This window comes from Pelophylax lessonae (assembly GCF_965119305.1).
Source record: "Pelophylax lessonae genome assembly, chromosome: 2".
Classification (NCBI taxonomy): Eukaryota; Metazoa; Chordata; class Amphibia; order Anura; family Ranidae; genus Pelophylax; species Pelophylax lessonae.
In genome coordinates, this window is record NC_138769.1 from 631433658 (window position 1) to 631453780 (window position 20123).

At 38.8% G+C, this 20123-nt stretch overlaps 1 protein-coding gene across 1 annotated transcript in view; it reads right to left on the reverse strand.

Moving 5' to 3' along the window:
* The window catches only part of FLT1 (fms related receptor tyrosine kinase 1), an 87013-nt gene that overhangs the window by 11305 nt on the left and 55585 nt on the right, over positions 1–20123 (reverse strand). Inside the window, exons 8-11 of the mRNA XM_082247824.1 lie at positions 19835–19952; positions 10360–10529; positions 10105–10255; positions 1362–1479 (exon numbers count right to left, since the gene is read on the reverse strand). Coding sequence (XP_082103950.1) covers positions 1362–1479; positions 10105–10255; positions 10360–10529; positions 19835–19952 — 557 coding nt within the window. The remainder of the gene's footprint in view (positions 1–1361; positions 1480–10104; positions 10256–10359; positions 10530–19834; positions 19953–20123) is intronic.

Sequence of the window (20123 nt, forward strand, 5' to 3'; positions counted from 1 at the left end):
AGCCCCCATAGGCACTGTCATTCCCTGTCCCCTTCAGCCCCCACAGGCACTGTCATTCCCTGTCCCCTTCAGCCCCCACAGGCACTGTCATTCCCTGTCCCCTTTAGTCCTCACAGGCACTGTAATTCCCTGTCCCCTTTAGTCCCCACAGGCACTTTCATTCCCTGTCCCCTTTAGTCCCCACAGGCACTGTCATTCCCAATTTCCCTGTCCCCTTTAGTCCCCACAGGCACTGTCATTCCCAATTTCCCTGTCCCCTTTAGTCCCCATAGGCACTGTCATTCCCTGTCCCCTTTAGTCCCCACAGGCACTGTCATTCCCTGTCCCCTTTAGTCCCCACAGGCACTGTCATTACCAATTTCCCTGTCCCCTTTAGTCCCCACAGGCACTGTCATTCCCAATTTCCCTGTCCCCTTTAGTCCCCATAGGCACTGTCATTCCCTGTCCCCTTTAGTCCCCACAGGCACTGTCCTTCTCTGGCTCTGCCGGGTCTGCCCCCTTCTCACAAGTTCCATGAGTGTCCTCGGCTCCTGAGTCCTGACTGTGTGCTCCTCTTCTAGCCACAGCTACTCTCACCGTGGATCCGATAGGCTCAGGCTGCTGGGGGAGGTAGCGGCCGCGGCGGCAGTGGCGGGAACATTCTGGGCGGGCCATGGGCAGGGCACAGGCAGAGGCGGTCAGGCGGGGGAGGAGGAGATGATGACGAGACTCACTGACTGTTAGAGTGTCCGGCGATGGGACCGAGGCGCACGCCGCGCATGCGCAGTCAGATTGTCTCGCCGAAGCCATTGTTTTAACGGGCACTTTTCTCCTGCTACGGGCATTTACGGGCAGGAGAAAAGTGCCCCGAATTTACGGACTGTCCGTGAAAAAACGGACGGTTGGCAACACTGGTGAGGGGTATTATTAATTAATTTATTTATTCATTTTGCAAAGGCACTACAGGTGTGTGAGCTTGTAGCAATCAGCACCAAGGCTTCAAATAGACCTGTACTATGGGACAAACATTTTCATAGGTGGAAATATGCTTTATCGTACTACAATCCCAATGCAGCAGGATTACGTTACCTACTGTATGTAAGTGGGTTAGCAGATGAATCAGAACAAGTTAATTTATTCCCCTATACTGAGAGCTACAACCTCCCTGATTCTCCTGAAATGTTGTGTTCAGCAGCATACATGTCTAATTTTTTCGGTGTACATGATGTACTTCTTTAGAATAGATTGATCTAACCACATATAACTTAAAGACTGGTTGTTTAGACAGTTTTTGTCTGGAAACAAGACATGGAATTAGGCCTTCTTCCCAGTGGACTCTCTTTGCACGTTGACTTACAAATCACTAAAATGTAAAATGTTACCTTGTTTCTTCCTTGAATTGTATAGGTCCGCTCTATGATACTGAAGACCTTGTTGTCCGTACTCCTGTTATATTTCCCTACGATTACAGGGACAGCATTTTCAGTTTGGAAATCACACCTGTACAAGGGAAAAGAATACAAATATTTTCATTACACTGAAACAATTTTGTAACAGCATAAGAGTTATACATTATTCATTGTGTCATTTATTATCTAATACATTTCTAAAATTTATAACAGGACTTCATTATATTTCCTATATTTTTATATATTGCAAGGTAACATAGCATTGTCAGCTCCTTGTTTTCAACATTTTTAGCTGGGTTTGCAAACTGTAGCTTTTTGTAATATTCTTCTTGGCCTTATTTACCAAAATTTGAATGAATAAGACCCACCTATTGTCTCTTAATATTAGTATTTCAATCAGCACCAGAATACAAATGAAGAAGGAAGGAACACATTCTGATTGGTGACAATGAAGTACCATGATACATAACAAAATCTGCTGCTCATAATACAACTGAATAATCAAGGTATGATAACACTGAAAATATTACACTTAGTCTCTGTTCACATTAGGTCGCTCCGACTTAGGGGGCGACCTGTGAAGTCGCGTGCAGCGCGACTTCGGCGCGACTTGTACGGACTTCACATAATGGAAGTCAATGCAAGTCGCCTCCAGGTCGCCCCGAAGTAGTACAGGACAATTTTTATAAGTTGGAGCGACTTGTGTCACTCCTATTAGAACCGGTCCTGTACTACACTATGGGAGAGACGGTGCACGACTTGTCAGGCTGACCAAGTCGCCTGACAAGTCGTACCAGTGTGAATGGACACTAAGCATACTGAATAGTAAACAGTAAACTTTATTAAGTGTAAAGAAATTATATACAGCTCAGAGTAGTGCTGGTGGTAGCCTAGAAGCATTAGTATACATTGGCATTGGGCAACCTAGTCTTTTCCAGGAGTAATATGTAATAAAAGAGGAGGAACACTGGGGTTGATTTACTAAAACTGGAGAGTGCAAAATCTGGTGCAGCTCTGCATAGAAACCAATCAGCTTCCAGGTTTTGTTGCCAAAACTTAATTGAACAAGCTGAAATTAGAAGCTGATTGGCTACAATGCACAGCGGCACCAGATTTTGTTTGCACCAGTTTTAATAAATACCCCCAATAGTCCGCCATAGTCTCTTTTGCTCCTAAATACACAGGGAAGTAATGGACTTGGTGGAACCTATATGTACTGTAAATTCCCCTAATAATGCCATAGGGAATCAGATGGACACACACTGTGACCATGAAGGGCCGAAAAGAGTCTGGTTTTATGTATGAATGGAACGGGATGTCCTTTCCAGCACTGACATCACATCATTAGTCAGCATCTAAACAAAGTCTATTTAAGAACATGTCAGAGAGTGTCAGACACTGTTAATGAGCTTCCAACAATTATCATTTTTATATCAGATTTCATGTTACAACTCAGGCTTTTTTGTCATATATCTGATTATTTGTACATTATTGTGTTTATTCATATAATCTAGAGAATAAAATGAATATTTACAGAAGAACATTAAAAAAGTAAATTGTATGTTCTTCAGTTTATATACGACAAATATTTATATAGCACTGACAATTTATGTAGTACTTTACATATAAATTGTACATTCACCCCAGTCCTTGCCCTCAAGGAGCCTACATTCTCGAGTTCCTAACTCACACTTATGCACATACTAGAGTCAATCAACCTACTAGCATGTCTTTAGAGTGTGGGGAAATACTGGAGTAGCTGAAGGAAACCCACGCAGGCACAGAGAAAACATGCAAACTTCAAGCAGGTAGTGCCAGTGTTTGAATTCATACTGACAACCCTAGTGCTGCTTAACCACTATGCTGCTAAGCTGTGGTCACTAGGAATACCCAAATTCTTGGGGAATTAAACAAAATAAAAACAGGATTTGAACTTGCACATAACTAGGTGATTGTAGTAAAGGCAGTTTTACCTTATCCACTGACTGAATGAACATACAATTTGATAAGTAAATGTTCTCTGTTCCTTTAGTATATCAATCCCATTATCAGCTCTTAATTTTACGAGTAACACTAAAAGAGAATGCATGGCTGTAATGCCTGTATCTTCTATATGCACCTGGTGCCTTCTACTGTATGATGGGCTCACATTGGAGCAGCAATGGCGGCACCTGAACAAACTAAAACTGCAATTGCTGTGTCCAACAGTTCTTAAACCACTGCTGGTGTGCTCATGACTTTATGAGGTCATAAATAATCAAACTTAACCACATCGTCCTGCAGGAGTAATGTGAATAAAAGTGTGGAAGGCCAGTCAAGAGGTATATATGTATATATATATATATATATATATATATATATATATATATATATATATATATATATAAAAATACACCTACTGCATACACATTTACATACATATATACACACACACACATATATACATACACACACACACACGTATATATGTATATATATATATATATATATATATATATATATATATATATATATACACACATACATACACAATCCTATATATACAATCCTATACCCACAGTTGATCCAGAGGAAGGCAAAAAAAACCCCAAAAAACCCAATACTGAATTGAACATGTGGAAACATATGAACCCCTAAAGTTCTTTCACAGCTATGTGCATGCAGGAATGTGTAATTAAACCTAAGATTAAAAATATAATTATTTGCTGCTTACTAGACCTTAGATGTGGTAGCCTCATTGGTTTTCTTTTTTCCCTGGATTATTTTACTTATTTTCACCTGGTAATCCTGCCAGTAACACATTTCCTGCACTAGAGTGACAATGTTCACTCACTGTGCTGAGGAGCATCCTTGTCATCCTAGGATGGGAAAGACTACAGAACATCTCTCACTTTCCTTATGACCATAACATAATGGGGAAAGTTTTCTGTAGTTCAAAGTGGTGATCTGGGTCGGGCAAGTAAGACTTCTTTGGAATATAGTGGAGGTGCTGTGTAATCAGCCCACTACAGGAAGTTAAAAGCTTACTCATTTCTGGCAGGATCAACAGATATTCTTTATGCTTATCAATCAAATATAACAAAACACTTCTATTGGTATATTTAACAAACCCTAAAGGAACAAATTAATAAAATGTATTGTTTAGGTCTATATACAATTTATGGCATATCGGGGTTGATTTACTAAAGAAAAATAGACTTTGCTCTTTGATCCAGAGCTTAGTAAATTAGCAGATGCTCTATTGGCTTCCATCATCCAAACGCGTTCAAGCAAAAATGCTGTTTTTTTTTTCCTTACGTGTGATTGGGTACTCTTTGAAAAGTGAAGCTTTACCTCATTTGCTAAACTCTGGAGCAACTGCACATGCATAAAGTTCACATTTTTTTATATTTTTTTTACATATTTGCCTTTAGTAAATCAACCCGACTATCACCAAAGAAGTGTGTTTCAAGCTCAAGATTATAGAGTTTCCATGGCATTGATAGACTAAAAATGCACAAAACCCATAATGCATTATGGATTATTTAGAAAAAAGGATGATTAATTCAGTTCTTTGTGCAAACTGCAGCTTAAACTACTGAGCAGGGACAAAAAAATACAATTTTTTTCAATAGGCAGTATGGAGATAACATCTCAATCTGGGAAATATAAACTACAAAAAGAAAAAAAAATATTTGTAAAACATTTGATTTTTTAGTCCTAACCATATTAGAGAAAGAATATATATGTATAAAACAACTTCACATTCCCATTAAAATCACTACACTAGTTACTGCAAATCCCCATTGCACTTCACCCTGGCTTATTGCACTGAGCAGTCTAAGTTCCTGGATTCTATCCCCGTGGAAAGTTCTTTCTGGGTTAAGAGCACTTTGAAGGAGCAGGGGGGAGTAACACGTCTTGGGATTATTTATTCTTGACTTTCCTGCAGTCTGTCCTTGACCATACTTTGGTGTTTTTCTTTCTGTTTGCTATGAATAAGGAGGAATAGACTTTAACAGAAGTCATCATTTCTATTTTAATATTATAAACCAAAAAGGAGGTAAGGGGGAGGAAGAAAGCCATAAATCTGGCAGCGCACAGTAGCAGGAAGCTGAGAACCCCTGCAATTATGTTTTCAAAGATCTTAAAGCAATTCCACACTTCCACCAGGAATTCCATTGTTAACCATTTCTGGCCAAGAACATCTTTAATGCCCCTTCAATTATATCTCCTATCCAGAATATTTCAATATGAATACTTATTTAACTGATTGCACTTCACTGTATACTTCACACTATACACCACTAGCTGCAAAAAAAGGGTTATCATTTATTTGCTGAGGGTGACCTGAATCACAAAGTCTTCTACCCTGGAAACAGAAATTCCATGAACAAAGATAAAATGAGGAGTAGTATAATGTCAGCCTAAAAATCTAATTTCCCATATTCCAGAATTGAGGAGGAAATAAGAGCCAGCACAGACAAACACAAAGTCCTTTGACTAGTCTGTTTAAATTAGGTATTTATTGATTTGGCCACAGCAACCAGAAATTGACCTTAAACTTCAAAGTGGCCTATTTGAGCCCTGGTGTCTTTTCAAGTCTTATTGATCCAGATCAGTTGCTTGAGCATCTATTGATAGACCACTGGTATGATGGGATTGGGGTAAATGACCCTTTTTTCCCTTTATTAAAGTGTTTCTGTCTAATATGAAGCTCTCAGCATTTGGCCACTGCAAATGGCTGGGCTACTGATTAAACAATTTAAAGAAAGACACCTGGGGATCAACTGAAGCCTCTTTGTACATTCGGTGAAAACAGAGTTGATGGGGCAGTCAAAGTGATGTTTTTCAGGTTTGATGGAAGGCTCAAAAGACAGGAGCCTATGGGATACAAAATGCTCTGTAGCAACATCTCTAAGGAAAGTTAATTTTTCTTATATCTTAGTGGGTTTCTGATACCTGCCATCAGAGAAATATATGGACTGCCAGTGTTGACCCACTTTTGAATAATGAAACAGTCAGTAATGTCCAAATACCTAATCTGCTGTATATACCTGTTCTGAGTCAGTGACTCATAACCTACTGAACCAAGAATTATGTAGCTCTCATTTTAAAATGGACAGATATCTTTTAGTGCGTTGAACAATTTATGCACAGAAGATCCACTATATAATCACTTGAAACTGTATACTTCCAAGTTATTGCTTAAATGCATCATATCATCTCCATAGCGTATGGAGCCACATTTTCCAGCTCCTTCATGCTTGAAGGGGTTAATCGCAGGAGATGGGGGGTATAGCTGGACCCTTAAGAATACATAAAGCTTTTAAGGAAGTAAATTGTGCCATGTTTGAAGATGCAAAGATAACAGCAGTGCTGGGAACAGTCTTGTATAGGGGAGGAAGCCAAACAAGAAGAGGAAAGCAGCGTACGCTCCTGATTTCGCACAGGAAACTCGGAACACCTCCTGCCAAAGGGAGATAAGACGGCTCCCATGGCCTATTCTGGACCAGGCCACTGTTATCAACCTTTTGCTGCTAGACTGTCCTCGATCTCCTCTCTCCTCTCACTCCCTGTGTTCTTAGCCATTTTTAAAAAGCTTCTGCTGCCATTGCTGAACAGCGTGCCAAACACAATAGAGTGGTATAATTATAACTGCTGAATGAAACAAAGTTTCCGGGGCAAGCGTGTACCTCATGTCACTCATATACAGTACCCATGGGCGGTTATAAATGAGCCTTCTGATGGAACAGTGGTGAATAGTAAACAGTGGCACAGTACTGAACACACTCCGATCATTTCCTTTAATAGAACTGCCTCAGTGACAAGCCAAAGATATTTTCACTTAAAGAGAACATGTCATGAATACTAATAATTTCTATTATTTCAATCATAGCCAATGCACACATGTGCTAAGATATTCTATTTTGTAATAGTTTTATTGAGTCCCAGAATCACTGGTATTGTAATATTGCTGTAAAACAAACGTGTGAGGGCAGAAAAATGGAAGCTGCAATACCTGTCTTATTTGTAAAAGTTGCATGTGACAGGTGGCCTTTCTGATAATTTATTTACTATTTGGAAAGCCTTTAAAAAAGGGAATGTCAAGATTGCATTGTTTGCTTCAATCACCAATCAAGACAAATCTCTTTTTTTTTTTTTATTCACTTTGCACATGATTGGATATTCCATGTGATTATAGTTTAGCCTTATTCACTAAGCTAAGTGAATGTTCACATTGTAAAGCAAACATTTTCTGTCCCTATAGTAAATGACTTCAGTGACTTGGAACACACATGCAGGATGCCAATTCAGACTACTCCTTCCTTTGCAGAGGTTCCAATAAGATTTTAGTTTACTAAAGTCTGGATCACATAAACATATATTAAAGCTAGCTAAAAAAGGGTTACTGCGTTGCACAAATTGCCATTTTAAATAAGCCAGCTAGTACAATGCAAACTCAAAGCAACCAGCCACTTTGATGCAGTCAGATCAGTTTAGAGACTACTAGGGAATTACACTGGCTGTAGTTCACTTTCCTCTGCAAGTCACCATTATTTCTTTACAATAAAATATATATGCATGGTAAAATAACAGGGTCTTTTAAACCCCCCTCCGCTTGGTCACTTGGAAAGCGCAGTTTACTAAAACTGGAGAGTGCAAAATCTGGTGCAGCTGTGCATGGTAGCCAATTGGTAGCCAACCCCATACAGTCTCTGTAAATAGAAAAATAATCTGCCCAGTCAATACAGAACAGTAATTGCTTTATGCAATGGTGCGGATTTACTAAAGAAGTAGAGGCTGCTCACTTATCAAAATTCATAATTAATTAATTAATTAATTTTAAGGAGAATTTAAAAAGCATTATTTAGTTTGAAAATGATTGGATGAGCACAGCTTCATTTAATTTACTAAGCATAGGGAATACTGACTTTGCAAAGTGAACATTCACTTTTTTTACCAAGTGAACATGCTCTATTCCTTTAGTAAATAAACCCCCGTGTTTTTACTCCTCTGTTCCACATTACAAATGCAGCACATAATGACAACTTTAGAGTAGTGGTAAGCCAATCCAGCAAGCAGTCCGAGAAGGCTATGGCAGAAAACCATGGTCAAGTATCCATGCCATTTCCTGTTGTTTTCGCCTTTTACTTTTCGCTTATTTGTTTTTTTTTTTAAATCTGCAAACTATCTGAAGAATTACCAATTGAGTAATTGCCAGAGTTTTTGGCAAATGATTTTCTTATTCACATATTACACATTGAAACCAGATGGTATAGTATGTAAGAGGGATTTTATATTTCGGGGGGCCAGTTCCTGCTTGGATTTAAGGGCTTAGTATTCAATTATAAAGCTTTCTTGCATGGTACAGAATAACAAATCTTAAGCAGTTCATTGCATGAGCTGTTTTAAACTTGGGACCTCAGAAAGTTGTTCAAAATGGACTACAGGCAAAACAGATAGAACATTGTCACTCAGGATTGAGCTATTTATTTTCTTCACTAGAAGTACAACTTTAATGAAAACAATATATCGGCTGGAATTGCTTTATGAAAATGTTAATTGCCTGTCTGTTATGTGAACCCCTTGGTTTTAATACCCACAGTCTCTGACCCAGAAATTCTGCATTCATATACATGCAAATGCACATGCATTACCATGCACTATGATGACGTTAGCGTGCTTTGCATTAGGATAGCCTTTAAAATTGATGGGCTGCTAATACACCAAAACATCCCAAAATTCTGATGTGCCGTAAGCTTTTTCACACAAACAACAATGGTGTGCTGCTGTGTGTTGCAACGGGCTGCAACACATGTGCATTGCCTTAGTGCGCTGAGGTAACATTTAAAATTAATTCAACACAGCAATGCATGTCACATGCATTTCTGTGCCTTTCAGAAACATGCATTTCTGCAACACACTGATGTAAATGGGCTCAGTAAATAAAAGTCTTTTATTGTGTGTTTTATGGTAGTGATTGACTAGACATTGTATGTATTCTGGTGGAGGGGATTGAGAGAGATATGAGAGGTATGTGTTCCACCTATTGAAGGTCAATTTCACCTACATATGCAATTTTAGTTTTGGATGGACACCTATGGTTTGAGCTACCTGCTGATTTCGTATAAATCTCAGACACTCTAAAATTTAAGTAAAACCCTTTTATGACTGAATTTAAAGAAAGCCTATACAAAACTAACAAGTGTTGCCAGCAGCAGGTGCTGCACCTTGACCAACAAGACCCCTGGGCATAAATTCAGGGAATCAGGTGATCAGCATGGTAGCATACTTAGAAGGAGGTAAGCAATTACAGTCTACATATTTTTTTTTAGCACAGAATAGTCCAATTGAAGTCTCGAAAATGTATATCTCTTTATAGTCCCGGACACCATGTGTCATAATTTGTAACAGATTTTTACCGGTAAATACCTTAAAATACTTAGAGAAACAGTCACACCCCTCAGTAAAAGCTTCCTCACACAAACTTCTTTTGCAGACAAGGGGAGGAGGGCGTGTCTGACCACTTCTGTTACATTACATAGTCACCGGGTATAATTCTGGTGGATATTTGAATTTACAACTGCTGCAACAGGAAAGTGGAGATGGGGCTAGGAAAATGGAGACTGTTAGTGCAAAGACTTCATATATATTTTGTGACTTCAATTGGCGTTTAAATCTCAAATATGTACATTACTCATATAAGTGTTGCACCCATAATACTAACCTTGACCTAGAATAGTTTCTTGGACACGGATGCCAGGTCCAAGTTATGGTAGGTGGTGGAACACCATACACTGTGCATTTCAGTGTTTGCCTGCTGCCTAGGAAACGTGGATCTGGTTCTTGAATTGATGCTGATTTTTCATAAATGCGAGGCTTCACTGTAAAAAAAAAAAACAATATAAGTATAAAATAAGTGGCTCTCTCTATAATACATGTGCACATATTGAGAGATGAGAAAAAAATGAAAAGGTATATAATTTACCATTCACTTTGAGGGTCATGGTTAAGTTTTTGATCAGGTTCCATCGCTTTTGTCGCAGGACCACCGTGTAATCCCCTGCATCTTCTTCTGCTACATTTTTAATGGTTAGGCTATTGCCTTGGATAATGTACCGTGCACATTTATCTGCCGCTAATAAATTGTTCTTCCTCCTGTGATGTAGAAAAAAATAGTAGGTACATATTTACATGCAGCCAATGGAATATCCTAACCAACAACACTGGGCCCACAAAGACTGCAAGACAATGTAACTGGGCGAGCTTCTATCTATGAGTTATGAGAAATTAAAACCCAGGATTAACCATCCTTCCAGATTCCTTCTGCAAAATACATATTAAGCCCTGATAAAAAAAGGATATGTGCATAGCCCTTGAAACAGATTGTAAGTCAACTGTTGATAAACCCTTTTATTGTGGCAAACAAAGATTATATTTGGACCGATCCTTAAGATTTGGCCCTCTCATCCTATCACTCAGTATATGTTGGCTTTCCTAGGGATCCTCTTGGGGCTTCATTTGTCAGGAGAGTTCTACCACTCTATAACAATCATCTAACCCATTCAGAACCACCAGCAAACTTGGGAGTCCAGCATTCCACCATCTTAAGTCTGTGTCCAGAAATCAGGCAGTTGCTGGGTGTTGTAGTTCCTGGTTCCATCTGCTCTTCGGTACTCTGAATAATTTACTATTTATAATAGGGATCACCCATGAAAGCTATTACATTCTGCTCACTCACTGACATAACCCTATCTTTCAGTACATAAAAATAGCTTCAGTTATTTTTAGAACATGGAATTCAGAACATTTGTGGAAAATAAATCTCTTTTTTTTTCACAAATTCCCTTCCTAACCCTTATTAATATGACCTCTACATTCATTTCATGGGAAACAACTTGTAGCTATAAATACAGGAATTAAAGTTTACAAGTCTATTTTTTTTTTTGGACTCTTGTATATAAGATACAACATATTATATTCCTTGGAGAGCTCAAGAAAAATGATGTATTATTTACTAGTAACATTTTAAAAGTAAATGTTTTGAAAAAATATTCTTCATTATTTTCTTTTAAAAACCTAAAAGAATCACTGCGCTCAGTGTATAGATATATAAACAATACAGCAGCACACAAATTATCTGAATACTGGACCATAAATACATAAATTAAAAATAGATGCGCTATTTCTTTACATAATAAAATAAATCCTTACAGCTACCTCCTAAACTCAAAATGGCAATGAATGAGACATTAAACTATGTAAGTGAATTATAACATATAAATTATATCCATAGGTTAAAACAATGCATATAGTGCAAACAATTATTAGCTCATGTCCAACTTTAGGACATGAATAAAATCTTGCAATAAAAAGAACATCAAGTTTTGTGAAAGAAGTAATGTGCCCACAACAAAACAAAGTGCCAATGGCAGGCGTGATGACGTCACAAACCACGCTCCGCCCAAGGCATTTCATCCTCACACAGACTTTGTCAGGGGAAGGAGCCTTCTTCCCCTGACAATGTCTGTGTAAAAATAAAACGATTTGGTCGTTTCTTACGGATAGTTTTGATCTCATAAGAAACAGATTGAATGCATCTGGTTATTACACAGCTTTAATATCCTCAGGTTCCCTGGTGATCCTGTGCTCCACATTTGTGTCACACATCAGAGCTATGAAAAAAAATGCAACTCATATTGGAAATGAAAGAATGACAAGTACAGAGAACAGCATCATTGCGAGTCCCCTGGCAGGCATGATGACATCACAAACCAAGCCCCGGACAACAAGTTTCATTCCTGCACAAACATCAGGAGGCTCCTTTCCCTGACGATGTCCATGTAGGGACAAATATGATATTTGTTTTAATTTGCTACTATAGGTTGGATTTCGCAGCTAATCATCAGCAACTGCCATACTCCTAATTGACAAATAGTGCTTCATTACCCATTAAAGCTGGCCAAAGATGGATCAAAATCCAGCCATTTCAGCAGGGACCAGCTGAATTTCAACCCATCTATGGCCGTTCCTGTGCAAGAAGAGTCAATTTAATGATTGAACGAGACTCCTGGTATAATTTTATTCAATCAGGGCTTGCAGCCAATCAGCTGCAGCACTGATTAGTGTATTCTGACAGCTGAAGTGTTCCGCTGTCAGAATACAATAGCGGAAAATCTGCTCAGTTTCTTTTTTTATATTAAAAAACTGATCCATGACCAGCTTAAGGGGACTCTCTCTGAACATTAGAATGACTTTGGTGGGACTTAACTAGGAAATTAGATACATCACCTTCCTAGTATCAAAGTAAAGCCAGCTTTTAGCACACAAGTATAAGGCCTTGTGTACACTGGATGTTTTTCAGCTGCTACTAGGGGCAAAAAAAAGCTTGAAGAAAAGAAAAAAGCTTGAGGCGTGTAAATGTGTGTAAATGCATCTAAACGCACATTAACACTAGCCACGTTTAATGCTTAAGCATCATTTAATTTCAATGGCCGGAATCATTATTCTGACCAATTAAATAAAGTAACGCCCAAACGCTTGACATGGCTAAACATGTCTAAACACACTAAACGAGTTTACAAGCATCAAGTTTTTATTCTGCAAGGAAGAAAGGCATCTAGGGTGGTAGAGATATGTCCAGTGTGCATTCGGCTTAAATAGCCAATTATGAGGCATTGCACATGTAAGACATGTTACTGACAAAGTTGATTATCTTATTGTCCTACCCTACTAGATCATATTTGTCAGAATGATGGAGATAAGTTGCATTAGTTATCTACTGTAGTCAACAAGCTGAAAAGCCTTGATAATAAGCCACAGTGGCCCTTGGATTTCAATTATGTAAAGGACAGGAAAAACACAATTAATTGTTTAGAACAAATAACATCATGTGAACTGGAATAGCTTCTCAGCTACAGAACCTTATGGGAAATTGAGTTCATGACCTTAGGGCCAAATTAACAATTAATTGTCTTCCCTTACTATTTCAGGAACCAAGGGTATGGAGGCTATTCCCACTTACTATATTTGTTTTCCTAATTAGATTTCTCACGCAAACCTTTGTTTCAGGTATAAAACATTAGGCCATTAATGACGGTGATAAAGATCCGATTAGCTTCACAGATAGCATTGTTTATCAAACAAGTTTTGCGTCTTCTTTTTATAATTTTAGAATATTGAGGCTCAATGCCAAAAATTGACTACAATGGGTGAGCCACACAGAGAATTGGTGCACCGTTTAAAAGACAAAAGAATGGCACAATATCAAAATATATCCTAATCTGCAAATTATTGACTGAATATCAGTTTGATCTTCAAGAGAAAAAACAGCCATATTTAAAGCAGTAGTAAAGTCCACTTTGTGATTTTCACCTACAGGTAAGCCTAGAACAAGGCTTACCTGTAGGTAAATGTAATATCTTCTAAATATGCACCATTTAGGAGATATTCACCATGGATGTAGCTGGTGACGTCACCGGTGCATGCGCCCTGAAGGTCTAGCATATCGTGCCACACCTTCAGAGTACCGTGCTGTAACTGAGGGCTCCGATGCGCATCCACAGGCGTGACGTCATCGCGGCTCCTGCCCCTCACACAGCTGGAGTCCGCAAACCCAGAAGGAAGACCAGGGGAAGATAGATGCCCTTTCACTGTAACAGCACGCCGCTGGAGGGATAAGTTTTAAGGTAGGTATTGCATACTAGCACATTATGTTATTATTTTGCAGGGGAAAGTTTTTTATTTTATTTTATTGCAGTGGTTTACTAAGGGACTTTGAAGAGACTATGTCATTTTTCCTATTCAGCTAATCTTGGGTGCTTCTCCATTCCACCAACAGTTGGTAAGCCAATGCTGTGGAAGCTCCGTATTAGATGATGTCACAGTTTACACAGCATAAATCTTATGCTCTCCCATTTTCAGAAGCACCAAGTATTTACTGAAGGCTCTGGTAAAGCAATGAAGAAGTGGGAAGCATGGTGAAGATGAATTCGGGCAATGGGTGGGAGTTTATTCTTTCACGGAAGCCTGCTACTTTGACACTTCACAATTCTCTTTAAAGGAAAACTCTACTTAACTGAAAGCACAATAGGGGGCAAACATGGTAAATTAATTGATTTCCAATAATACTGTTCTTTAGTACAACAGCATGCAGTCTTCCTGTAATAGTGATGCCTGCAGGGTGGTATGGTACAGGAAGTGGTACATATAGCACATAACTCAAATTAAGAGCCTAGATTTTACTAGTAAGATACCATCATTACTAAGGAGATGAAGTCTTATATTGGGGTAAAGAATAAAGAAGTCACACGTTGAGAAAAAGTGGAGTTCTACTGCAGCCCAGAGCACTAATGCAAGCCTTCTGTCAAATAATTGAAGCTAAAGAAGCAATCTACTGGAAAATGTTTTTTTTTTTTTTTTTTTATCTTGAGAGCGCAAAATCCGGTGCAGCTCTGCATAGAAACCAATCAGTTTCCAGGATTTTTGTGCAAGCCTAATTGGAAAAGCTGAAGGTAAAAGTTGATCGACTACCATGCACCGCAGCACCAGATTTAGCGCCTTACCGTTTTAGTAAATTAACCCCTCTTTGTGGTACATTGAAGTACCATTCATTTAGAGTGGCATCTCAGCTCACAGCACAGTAGGTGCCAATGGACCCACAGATCAGAGCACTACAATGCATATACCATTTAGAGTACTGGCCAAGTGCTTGTTTCATTGCATTCTAAATGTATGGACTTCTTTAGTCATTAACACATTAACATGCAAAAATAGTACTTATTGATGAGCATGCGGTACAGCATTGCAAATTATTGCCACAGTATAAAGGGGTCTTAACATGTACTTCTGTCACTGAAGGACTCTGATGATTAACTATCCATTCTTTTGTCACCGCGTTTGTCCATCTGTCATGGCAGTTAGGAGGGGTTCCCGTTTAGATTCTATAAAGTAAACATGTTTAATGAAAAAAATATCAGGACTACCATTGCAGCTAGTTGCCTGACTGTTATGCTAACACTCTGGCTGCAAACCTTTCCCTACCGCAGGCCTATGAGTGTGTAGATCAGGAAAGTAGGATAGAGTCACGTGTTCTTATCATTACATTTGTCCTGGGTTAGTGACACAAGGTTTGGGAGCCAGAGGATCAGCATGACAAGAATAGAAACTGCAGAGTTTAGAGCAAACAATGGCAGCCTCTATGTTTCACTCAGAAAAAGTTTACTCTATATTATCTTCTAGAGATCAGAAAGAGTGGGGACATCCATGAACATCCCTGTGCAAGAAGACTAGTGTGTACAAACAAAGGCAGCAATTTCTGAAAGATAAAAGCCAGTAAATAACTCCACCCATCTAACTTTTCAAAGCTCTAAATCTTACCCAAAAGTGGAAAAATATAATACACATTTGAAAATTCTTTTTAACTAATTTGCACAATAAATTGAGTAATTGCACACTGGCTTTAATTCTTGGATGTGATTCTTTTATTACTTTTTATCATTTAAACTTTACATTTAAATGTATCCAACTTAAACGGGTAAAATGATGGGAAGAACTGTTACATAAAATAAAATATGTAAGAGGATAGATCCTAATAATTTGAAGAAACCTCAGGAGAATAAGAAGAGTAACCTCCAACCCTTAAGAGGGTTGTAAAGACAGAAGTTTTTTTTTTATCTTAATGCATTCTATTTTTTAAGATAAAATGCCTTCTGTGTGCAGCACCTACCTGAGCCCATCTCTATCCAGCGATGTCCATGAGTGCCTCAGCCATCTCGTACTCTCTCTCCTGATTTGCTGAGACACAGCAGGGCCATTGGCTCATGCTGCTGTCAATCAGGAGAGGGAGGGGCCAGGGCCAAACAGCAGTTTCGTCTTTGAATGAATACACTGAGCTGCAGCTTGGCTCGGGCGTCCCTATAGCAAGCTGTTAGCTGTGGGGGCACTCGACAGGAGGGAGGGCCCAGAATCACAAAAGAAGGACACAAGAAGAGGAGGATCAGTGCTGCTCTGTTCAAAACCAACTGCACAGAGGAGGTAAGTATAACATGTTTGTTATTTTAATAGAAAAAAAGCGAGACTTTACAATCATTTTAAGAGAAATGACAACATTGTCATATATCCTATCCTCCCCCTACAAATCAAACTGTGCAGGTGCTGAAAAATTATCCTATAACCATACCATACAGCAAATATCCTATATAAAACACAGATCGGCGCCCTTCCAAAAACAGTGCGCACTATAAATTTAAGTATAAAACAGTTATATAAACTGCTAATAGATATGGGAGCAGTCCTTCAATTTAAACCAGGAGGTAAATTCCAAGTATCCTTTAAATATCTCCCGTTGCATATGAGACAAAACCCTACCAAAACAAAATGTTGGAAATGCGTTGGTGTAAATTACTATAGGAATAGAGGCTGTTCAGTTTGTAAATGTTATGTTTACTGAGCTTAGTAAATCAGACAAAGCCATGCTCAATTTAATAAACCAAAAATGTGTTAATAAACCTCATTGGGTTTTCAAAATTAATTCCAGTTCACCTTACTTACTATCATTCATTTACTAAGTGAACAGCCAATACTCCTTTAGTTAATCAATGCAGTATAGAGGTGTCGCTCTCAGACTAATTTATTAAGCTTCCTTTATTTATCATCCAATATAATGCCTACTTAGTAGACAGTGTGATTTCCTGTGTGTAAGCCCTAAATTATAATGATGGTATGAGACTCAGATTCTGAAAATCTGAAAAGTGTGTCTTGTTTGTGAACCGAATAGCACTGTCTTTGCATAGTGACTGCAGAAAGATTGCATCAGCAGGTTGTAGGGCAATAGAGAGAAAATATGCACTGTAAATAGAGTCTGACCATATGTGTGAAAGGACGTGACTCATTATTCATTGAAAGAAAAGCCTGACATGATGTCCATTCATAAACTACACTCACTAGATGTAATAGCGAAGCATTAGCGACAGTTCACTGCAAATTTCTTGTATAAAGTTAATACCTATTTACTGCAGCATCTGCTAATCTCTGCAGAGCGCTTATTAAAAAGATCATTTTGCCCAAGACTTATATTTAAACACTTCTGCACACTTACAGTAAATCTCTGAAATAGTGAGCTATTGTTTTTTTGTTTTGGCAAGCAATGGATCACTGTTGCTGCAGAAGTGCATGGGGGGCTTAACATATATTGTGACTGGCCTTAGATGCACAGCAGTGCTGGGACAAGGTCATCTAGAGCCCAGGGCGAATATACCAAATTGCGCCACCATAGATGTATGAGCATAATTTATCAGCAAAAATCCCCCCCCCCAAAAAAAAATTGAGTGCTAATCTGCATGCCTTCGCCCTGAGCATAAATTCCCCTTCCTCCCAGTACAAATCTGCCCCCTGCTGAAATCCGCTTCCCAGCACAAATCCTTGCCCCCCTCCCCCAACCCACCAGCCCAAATGATCTCATTCCCAATATGCCCCCAGCACAAATCCACCTCCCAAAATGAATTCCCCCCACCCAGTACAAAATCCTCTACTCCCCAAATTTCACAAATCCTCTTCCCCCCCACTCCAAATTCCCCCTCCCAGGACAATTGAAAATATCCCTTCATAGCACAAATGCCCCCAATCATTCCTCTATCAAAATCCCCCCCCCCCCGCAAAAAAAATAAAATTGGCTCCCAGCTTAAATCCTATCCCCCCTACCACAGTATCTTTTCTAGCACAATCCCCTCAAAATTCCCCCTCCAAGCTCAAATCTTCTTCCCCCTCCCAACAAAAATCCCTTCAAATCAACACTCTTAGTACACCTCCCCAAATTTCCTCTCCTAGAACAATTCTTATCCCCTGCCTCCCTCAAAAACCCTCTCCCAACACAAATCCCCTCCCCCAACCTTGTGGTGCCCCCCCCCCCTACATGATACCACAGTGTCTACCACTTGTCCCGGCCCTGCTGCAAAATACTGCAAAATCAGGGGAAGGGATAAGGTCACATACTCCCCATACCTCAGTCAGGTTAGTTGTGTTGCAGCGGATTGAAAAGCATGGGAAAAGCTCAGTCTCACTTTAATTAAAAGGCCAAACAAAGTCATTTTTACTTAAAACACAACATTAAAGCTGTTTTAAACCCCAAAACAAACATTTATTATTTTGCAGCTTACTAGTTATTGGAAGTGATGGCTGCATTGGTTTTCTTTTTTTAGACTTTCTTTACTTTATTTTTATCTGGTGATAGGGCCATAAGTCATAGGGCCACTGTAAGGGTGCTTATAATGGTCAGCTTCAATTTATTTATGTAAAACCTTTATCCTAAAAAGGGACAAAACCTGTTTTGCTGTAACTGCTTACAAAGGTGTTAGCTTGAGTTGGGTTTCAATGTGTTAGTGTATCCAAATCTATTAGTACATTTAACACTCCCCTCCCACCAGACTGACAATGCTACTGTCCAAAGTTGTCTCTGTGCTTCTTCATCCAAAATGAAGGCACTCTAATACAGGAGATGTGATACTGGCCAGACCACCATGTGAACATAAAGAGGAAAAAGCCTAAAAAAAAAAGAAAACAAAAGCAGTTCCCTACATCTAATGATTCGTAAGCTGCAATATATTACATTTTTGGTTTTCAGTTTAATACTGCCTTAAAAAAGTAATAAAAAAGGAATCCCATGCAACAATTAATGCTTTTCAGTTTACAAATGTGTGCAACTAAACCCCTGTTTTTAACGCATACCGTTAGACAGGTTAATTTGGCTGGTTGCTGGCTGGTTGGTAAGTAGTGACTGCAAATCCCTTCGTTTTTGATTTTCAGATTACACAGTAGCTGCAATAAAGTCTGAAAATTCACTCAACTTCCCTTAATCCTAAACTAGCCATATACCAGTAGAATTCAGTTTGAACTTTCATATGGAAACGCACAAAAATCATTCATCAGAGTGTTATGTAGTATCATTGCTAACACAACAAATTTCATATGAAAACCCTGAAAATGTAGCTTGAGTGCCATGCCAATGATTGAATTCTATGTTTGATTTCAGGATGCACAACCTGTATAATTTACCCCAAAGAAAACCACATTAACAGTAAGATTTTCATCCATTGGAAAAAAAATTCCATCCTTCTTTGATTTTACTCGTCACTGTCGTCAAAACCAATGCTTGATTTTACGCCATTAACTATAAGAAAACAAACATTCCAAAAACAAATTCTACCGCCATATGGCTGGCTGAAGTTCTGTGTTCCTACAAAACTTCATGAGCTCCTCTGAACACCTCCCAAGCACATCCTCCCTTGAAAAAAAAAAATGAGTCTGACATTTTATAAATGCCCTGATCATGCCATTCTTCCAGTGCATCCCATTCCTAATAAACTCCACTCTCTTGTCTCTGGAGTCATAACGTGCAAATGCTTCATCACTACTTTAAACATTTTTCCAGGATCAACAGTTCCTAGATAATGGCACATCAAACTTACCATGTTATTTCAGGAGGAGGAAAAGCTCTCAATTTGACTGCAATACGAAAAGACTTCTGTCCCACTACAGCTTCTAATAAACCTGTCTTCATGGGTTTCACGTTAATAAACGCTTCAGCTGAAAAGAAACAGATAAATAAACATAAGGCTAAACTTTTCCCAATAATTAAAATAAATGTGTATATGTTTGTGTGTGATAAAAGAACCCTCCAGATAGCAAAATACAGATTTTTCAATGAGCTGCGTTTTAGGCTGGGTTCAAACTGGTGCGAATTGGATGTGGATTTCC